Genomic DNA, 7,852 nt, shown 5'->3' with positions numbered 1-7,852 from the left:
TTTCCGAGAGCTTCAAACCCCAATTATTGTAACAGGGAAAAAAAAAGTATAAAAAGGAGAACCACTGTTTTCAGAAACTGAATGCCCACGCTGCTTCTGAAGATGCGTTAGATGCTTTGTCGCTGTGAGTTTTGAATTGCTAACGTGATGATGGCTTAATTATTCAAAAGCTAAGGATACCTATGTGTTTGTTTAAAGGGATAAAACCAGGAACACAGGCACTCCTTGTACTTTTTCAGCCTCATGAAGTTTTAAGTTCCTTAACTGAAACAGGCTTGCACTTTGTGTATTAGAACTAGAAATTTTAGGTCTTTTCTCCAGCATACGTTTCCCAGGATGAGAAACACAACTCAGTGAGAAACCCACACCCAAAGCCTTTGGCTCAAATGCAACATACTCACTGCTGGGGCTCAAATCAGAGTTAGGGAACTGCAGCTCTGAACACGGTGGTTTTCTTTTATTCTCAGCCTTGCTAAAATACATTATATAGTTTTAAGGAACATTTATTTTCAAATGACTTTTACAAGAAGAGACAAAAGCATGTTCTCTAGTTCAGAAGATGGAGGTCTGAAGTTCTTCCTTAAACATGCCTTCAAAATGGAGGTCCTTTGCCATGAGCTCTTCTTCTACATCTTCTAAGGCCCACTGATGATCAGTCAGTTCTAGAGCTTCCCATTCCGTCTGTGTTGATAATAAACAGAGAAAGGAAAACAACACAGTATTAAAGAACTACACAAAGCAGTGCTTACCTTAGAACTGCAACAAAGCCCAAGCTCTATTAAAAACCTGGCAATCATTTTATGCTTAATTGCATATTAGATGTTGGTCAATACCTCATAGAAATGAGAAAAATTACATTATGTGCTTTTTGAAAACCCTCTGACCTTCTGGAATAGTCCATTTCTAAAAGAGCTGTCTCTAGAAACAGAGCCGGTTCTGTTCTGGGGGCGTCAAGTGCTTTGTGGTTACTTAATCCTTAAGTTCAGAGACATTTAATAAAAACAGTTACAGGCCAAAAATTTCAAAACTGAACAGAGACATGATGTGCCTCGTTAAACCAACAAGCTTCCTGGAGCTGCAGAGTTATTAATTCATTAAGCCAGGGGTTTGTACCACCCCAAGACCTAAGAACAGAATTTCATCCTAAACCTGAGGATGATCCCCCCTCACTACTCATATTCCACCATCCATGAACACAAACCTCTCCTCATCTTACTCCATTAAGTGTTGCTCCAGTAAGTATTGTGAAATAAGCTGCAAAAATCACGCTATGTGATGCCCAGCAAGGGACATTTTGAGAACTTCAAGCCACTGTCAGACCCTGGCAGATTTTCCATTGAGCTGACTCGCTCACTTGATCTTCTTACCCACATTGCACTGTGTGCCTGCTGGACTTGTGTTAATAGTGCAGCTGAGCACAACTTTTTGGGAGCCAGCTTCTGCTTTGGAACTAGATCTCAACAGAAAGAGAAAAAAAATCTTCCTCTGCAAAAGCAGAAGACGGCTCATGAATTCAGCTTTTTTTATCAGGAATGACTAACCCATCAGGTTTACTCTGCCAGACCCAGGGCAACTTCCATACCCTTCATCAGTTGTCAGCTCTAATTTTAGGAACAGGAATCCAGAGCAATTCCCTTACTTGGCACAGGGAGAGGCCGAGTTCCATACAGCCCACAATGCTGTAAGTTCACAGCAGACAGGAAGACTGTACCTTAAATGCTTTGTTGGTATCTGCTGGCATGGCCATTGCCGCCCCCGTCATTTGCTCCTGCATCACCCTAGACTGGTCTGCAGCTACAAGAGAGAAATGCAAGATTGTTTTTTATTTGTGCTATTTAAACAGCATTTCTTGGAGCACAGTACCACCAGGCTGGTTTCTAGCTATAAAGTTGCAGAAACACCCAGAATGCAATACTAACATGCCAGAAAGAATTCTTATAGGCTGGTTTCTAGCTATAAAGTTGCAGAAACACCCAGAATGCAATACTAACACGCCAGAAAGAATTCTTACAAGACATCTTGTTCCCTCCCTCTACATCTTAGCTAAATTTACATAAAATATGCAGACAAATTGAGGAAAATACAGTCTACTAGATTCCCAGTACCCTAAGAAACAGTATCTGTCCTGCCCCACATCTAGCATTAAGAAAGCTTTGCAGATTTTGTTAAAACTGATACTTGATAGAAATAAAAGCAAGCCCAAGAGCAAAACTTCTGCACGCCACTTTGCTGGGAAGGAAAGCTCAGGTTAATTAGCATGCAATTTTACCAGCAGTTGGCAATGCCTGGTGTATTAGATTTGGGTGCTTGCTGCAGGTGATGTCAAAGCTGGCCAGCAGACAATAACCTCACAGAAGAGAGGCTCTCAAAAGCTTTTTGGCTGGAAATCTAGAAATCCTTCCCCAGCCTCCCTCAGGAGTCCTCCCGTGGAAGAAGTCGTCGGCTTTTTCACAGAAATGACAGTGTCTTACCGTTATCTTGGCCCAGGATGAGAGTATAAATGCTTCTGAGTCCAAACACATTCAAGAAGTACCAGGAAGCAGAGCTCACCCTGATAAATCAGAACAAGCACAGTTGATTTCAGTTCAAAGCAATCTCCCTTCAGAAGCACACACAGACCGTTCAAGGGTTATTAACACATTCAGAATTTTCCTTGCTTGCGGAGGCCACAGGCTTACCAGGACGCATCTAAAGTGAGAAGTTCAATTCCCTGCTGCAACATTGGTTTGAAACGCAGTGTCAGAGGGAACGGGACCTTTGCTGCAGGATAAGAAAAAAAAAAACAACAACACAACAAACCTCACTTAACAAAGCGCCACTACATAATTGCAAAGCAAATGGCAAGGCAAGTAGATAGTTCTTTTATTAAACTTAACATAGCCTGAATGCAATACATACAATAACAAGTTAACACATACTTTTGAAAAAGCTGTAGTTCATATTTTAATATGATAAGACTTTTTGAAGCTTAATGGTTGAACATCATAGATTTTGTTTCAGTGACTGTGAAGGGGAACATCTATTGCTAAGGAAACAGTTATCACATAAAAGTAATAAAAAGAAACAGAACTGCGTATTTAAGGAAGTATTCTTGATCCATACACCCTGCATTACACAGTAACCGACTCCTTGGATAGGTTCAGAGGAAAATTCACTGTATCAACTTGAAGTTTTGGCAGTTTCAATAAATGTAAGTATTGATTTTGCCATTACAATTCTTCCTGAATACACGAGCTGTTCTCTTTGTGACCATGGCTGGTGCTCTGAAAACCACTTTCCCTCCTTTGCTATGGGGCAAGCGAATCAATGCAGCTCATGGAGTGAATAGTGACAGTGCCACAAGCCAAAGTCACTTGGCAGAACCTTCTAATTGACTGCTTTTAGGTAGAGCAGCAAGTCTCCGATGCAGCCCAGGCCCTTGAGGTCATCATCAGAAACACAGCCTGACCCATGGGCTGTTATTCCAGACACCTACTTGTGACAAATCCCGAAAATGTCATGTTGATCCAGCCACCGATGAGGATCATAGGCAGAACATTGGTTACATTCCCTTTCATCATATCTGTCAACATGGTAGGATCTGCAATTCAAAGATTTGATGTGAAGTAGCAGCGTATCACAATAAAGCGAAACAAGAGATGACTTTACCAACGTCAGCTATTTTAACTAAGAAACTGCATGAGAGGTAGCAGCCCCATCCCACTCTCCAGCCCCTTTCTATTATTTTCCACTGTTGTAAAATACTTTGCAAAATGCGAAGGGCAGCCCGTGTGGTGGTGGCGGGTGCTGCTGCTGAAAGGGTCTTGTGTTCTCTGCTGTGCCTGACCCCAGCTGCTTTGTCTGTTTAACCCCATCCCTTGCTCCAGATCTCTGACCTCGCTGGGCCCCTCTGTGAGCTAAGTAGAAAAGAGACAACAAATACCCAGCTAATTTGCTGCAGAGGTCTTTGGCCACGTTAATAAATTACATCAGTTTAGAAAAGATCCTGCAGGAGCTGGGGCAAAAAACTGACAAAAGGACATGAGTGAGAGCAGGACTTCATATTTCTGGCAACACTGAGGTGGTCGTGCTCTCCTGAGACACTGCAGGTAGCTGGAGGCTGAAGTTAAGCAAAATGAAGTGACCTAACACGTTGCTAGCAAAGAGAGGGATCTCGCTGCCCCCTCCTCCCCAGTACCCATCTGCACAGTTCCACCCCCTCCCTCACATTCACTGAGCTCTTTCCAAAGTTGATTCACCTTCCTGCTTGGCAGAAAATTACTGTTTTCCTGCCTGGCTGTATTTATGGTACCTTAACGTACCTGTCATTGGTGACGGAGGCACTACCTTTCTTTTCGTTTTCTTAAAAAATCCATCCTCCGGGTTATTAAAGTAATATTTCCGGGTCAGGAAAGACTGAAAACAAAAAGAGCCAATGCCGTAAGAAATTAAGGGTTTTATTTAATATTTCCGGGTCAGGAAAGACTGAAAACAGAAAGAGCCAACGCTGTAAGAAATTAAGGGTTTTTATTGCTTGCTCAGACATGCAGACATCTGATGAGCTCTTTCATAGCACATCCTTCTTTCTTGCAGAGATATGTCACTGCCCCCGTGCTCTACAGCTCCTCGCTTTTCCGTTTCCCTGGATCCAGAGTACCAGCTCTCTGGCTTCCTAAAATTCTTGAAATAATTCTAAGAATTCCCTGAAGAAGTATCTCCATTAATTAAAGGGCTTTTAGCACTTTGTGCAGAGTTCTTGCTGGCTAAGTACTGACACCAGCATTTTCATTCCCCAAGCTAACTTCCAGATTTTACAACACACATATTTGGCAGCAACTGAGCCAGTAGGAGCAACTGATTTTTAGTTCAGCAAATGTTACAGCTGACATTGTACGAGAGCTAACTTCCAGATTTTACAACACACATACTTGGCAGCAACTGAGCCAGAAGGAGCAACTGATTTTTAGTTCAGCAAACGTTACAGCTGACATTGTACGACCCCCTCATTATCCTGAGCTTTTATTAAACCCCAGTGTGTTTCCTGGTAGACACTAAAGACGATGGTTTGGACGCAGACTTCATTTTAGCATGCAGTTAAAGCACCAAATAGTGGAAGCTAACATTAATGTCAGGGGACAGGCATGCACAGTGGTCCTGTGTCCACCTTTCCTCAGAAGCTCCCCACTTCTAGACACAGTTCTGGGCTGGGGGAGCCCCATCCAGGCCACCCCACTCCAGGGGGCACTTGTGCAGAAGGTGTCCCGCACCCGAGAGCAGCCCTAACCACGGCGCTCCCCTAATGCAGCTTCTGGGTTTTGTGCTGGAATCCAAGCTATCCTCCATGCCAAGCAGAAAGCCCTTCGCGCCATCTCCCTACCTGTTTTGGAATGTATTTTCCGTTTTCCCGCAGGACTCTGCTCCGAATCAGGACTTGGCTGGAAAAAGAGACATGTGGCGTTAGCGGCACGGCGGGAGCGGGCCTGCCGCTGCCCCCGGGGCCGGGGGAGCCCGGGGAGAGGCCGACGAGAGGCGGCGGCAGGTCCGAGGCGGGTGGCGGGGCCGGGGCCGAGACGAGGGGGGTCCCGGCGGCGGCCCTGACCTGTCGGACACCTGCTCCTGCGTGAGCCTCTTGTCGCTCTGGAGGAGGATGGAGACGTAGTGCCGGATCATGCCCACGAAGAAGGTGATGAAGACGATGGGCAGCACCACCCATAGCCGGATGTTGGAGTCCAGCAGCAGCTCCGGCTCGCTCATCGTGGCGGTACCGCTGACCGGACCCTCAGACCCGGCCGCCACCGGGCCGCCCCAGGCCCCGGCTCCTCTTCCGCTTCCGGGCCCAGCCCTTCCGCCGCCGCCGGAAGGACGTCACCGCGCGCTCAGCGGCGGGAAGCTCGAGCGGCGGCTGTGGGACGGCGGAAGGCGGCTCCCGGCGGAGGAGGCGGTAGAGCAGAACCCGAGGTGACCAACCTGTTTCGTGCCCCGAACGGCCCCCCGAGCGCCCCGGCGGGGTCGGCTGGCGGGCACGGGAGTCTCTGAGGAGCCGGGAGTGGATGGGCTGAGGAGGGGCCCGACCCGCGGCCTGTCAGGGCGGGTCCAGATGAGCTGCCTGATGCTCATCGCGTTTATTTTATTTTAATTCTTCCATTCTGATATTTTCCTGCTCTACTCGGCGCTGATGAGGCCGCACCTCGAGTGCTGTGTTCAGTTCTGGGCCCCTCACAGCAAAACAGGCATTGAGGGGCTGGAGTGTGTCCAGAGAAGGGCAACAAAACTGGTGAGGGGTCTGGAGAATAAGCCTTATGAGGAGCAGCTGAGAGAGCTGGGGTTGTTCAGCCTGGAGAAAAGGAGGCTGAGGGGAGACCTTATCACTCTCTATAACTCCCTGAAAGAAGGGTGTAATGAGGTGGGGGTCAGTCTCTTCTCCCAAGTAACAAGTGATAGGACAAGAGGAAATGGCCTCAAGTTGCACCAGGGGAGGTTTAGGATGGATATTGGGAAAATTTCATCACGAAAAGGGTTGTCAAGCCTTGGAACAGTCTGCCCAGGGAAATGGTTGAATCACCATCCCTGGAAGTATTGAAAAGATGGGCAGATGTGGTTTGGTGATGCTTTTTGTCAGTGTTAGGCTAATGGTTGCACTCAATGATCTTAAAGTTCCCTTCCAACCTAGACTATTCTATGATATTTTATGTAACTAATTTTAATAGTCTCTGCCAAATAGTTGAAATGGAGCATGAGGTGATCGAGTGTCTTCTTTAAATAATTTTTAACTTTTAAAGGTGAGCCAAGATTTATTAATTCATTTTTCATCACTGCCACCCACCAAAAGAAGATGAGTTGGATGGAGGTTAGTGCTGACAGAACCTGCAGATGTACCGGGTTAGGAGCGTGAGTGGGGCCAGCTGACGTGGCTGGGCTCCTGGGCACTAAATTGCTAGTACTTTGTAGCTTTGTTTGGGCTTTAGATCAGTTTAAATCAGCGGATTTAAGACCTCTGAGTATCACTTTCCATTTAAGGTGCTTGGCATCTGAATGAAAAGCCAAGCCTTGTTTTATGAGAAACTGAATTTTAGAAAAAGTGATGTATCACACCATTTAAATACAACAAACTCCAAAATCACAACCTCTACAGTAGAAAAATGTGGTATGGTACTGGTTAACCAGGCAATCTGCCTTTGTGCAATTTCAATTTCTGGAGCATTTTCCTTCACTATTCACTAGTACATTCTACGTTTGCTTGAAAAAAAAAAAGAAAAGAATTAAAGTCACGTCACCTTGGCTTACTTGTATTTTTCCTGCGTTTTTATAGGCAACAACAAAGGTTTTGTTACCATGGTTTCAAAAAGGAAATTGTCAAAAGTTGATGCTTCTGGAGAGAGCTGCAAGACAGACTTGCCAAGTAGGTGCTCAGGTATAAACTATGGGGGAATGGAGACTTTTGGTAGAGGCAGCTGCCTCCGGGCAAGAAGAAGGCCAAAATGTAGGTTAAAAGGTTTGATAATGCTAATTGTTAATGATACTTCTGACCTTTAAACACTTTTTTCTTTTAACCACAATAAAACAACACTGAAAGCAGTACCATATCTTTTCTCAGTCCCTCTGTTCTCATGCCTTTGTTTGGCATTTACCATCTTGAGCTTCACAGTCTGCAGATTAATCACATTTGATCAAAACTGATATCTCTAAATCAAACCAAAGTAATATGTAGCTGCAGAGAAGATAGTTATTCTTCATGTTAGCAGATGGGTGGATGCCTAAGAGACAGAGCTGGTGGGAGAACCTGTATTAGGTTTGTGTTTTCCAGGCTAGAGGAAAGTATGTGCTGTAGCATTGCTCATTATCTCTTAGTGGGTATGTCTCTCACGGGAGTAAG

General features: G+C 45.4%; 2 protein-coding genes across 2 annotated transcripts in view; one reads left to right on the top strand and one right to left on the bottom strand.

The window, feature by feature from the left end:
- Positions 1 to 436: 436 nt before the first annotated feature.
- Positions 437 to 5,822, bottom strand: EMC3 (ER membrane protein complex subunit 3). Its single transcript, XM_014959484.1, has 8 exons — positions 5,579 to 5,822; positions 5,357 to 5,414; positions 4,302 to 4,395; positions 3,476 to 3,580; positions 2,679 to 2,760; positions 2,472 to 2,551; positions 1,712 to 1,794; positions 437 to 681 (listed from the first exon to the last, which is right to left on the bottom strand). The coding sequence occupies exons 1-8, from the start codon at positions 5,731 to 5,733 to the stop codon at positions 553 to 555; spliced, it is 786 nt and encodes a 261-aa protein (XP_014814970.1). The 5' UTR covers positions 5,734 to 5,822; the 3' UTR covers positions 437 to 552.
- Positions 5,823 to 5,864: 42 nt separating this feature from the next.
- The window catches only part of FANCD2 (Fanconi anemia complementation group D2), a 53,313-nt gene continuing 51,325 nt past the window's right edge, over positions 5,865 to 7,852 (top strand). Inside the window, exons 1-2 of the mRNA XM_014959465.1 lie at positions 5,865 to 5,937; positions 7,289 to 7,390. Of these exons, the coding sequence (XP_014814951.1) occupies positions 7,312 to 7,390 (79 nt within the window). The 5' untranslated portion in view covers positions 5,865 to 5,937; positions 7,289 to 7,311. The remainder of the gene's footprint in view (positions 5,938 to 7,288; positions 7,391 to 7,852) is intronic.

The sequence above is a fragment of the Calidris pugnax genome, unplaced genomic scaffold, assembly GCF_001431845.1.
Source record: "Calidris pugnax isolate Ruff unplaced genomic scaffold, ASM143184v1 scaffold407, whole genome shotgun sequence".
Classification (NCBI taxonomy): Eukaryota; Metazoa; Chordata; class Aves; order Charadriiformes; family Scolopacidae; genus Calidris; species Calidris pugnax.
Note: the sequence above shows the minus strand (reverse complement) of the source record. Positions and strands in the feature narration are given on the sequence as shown.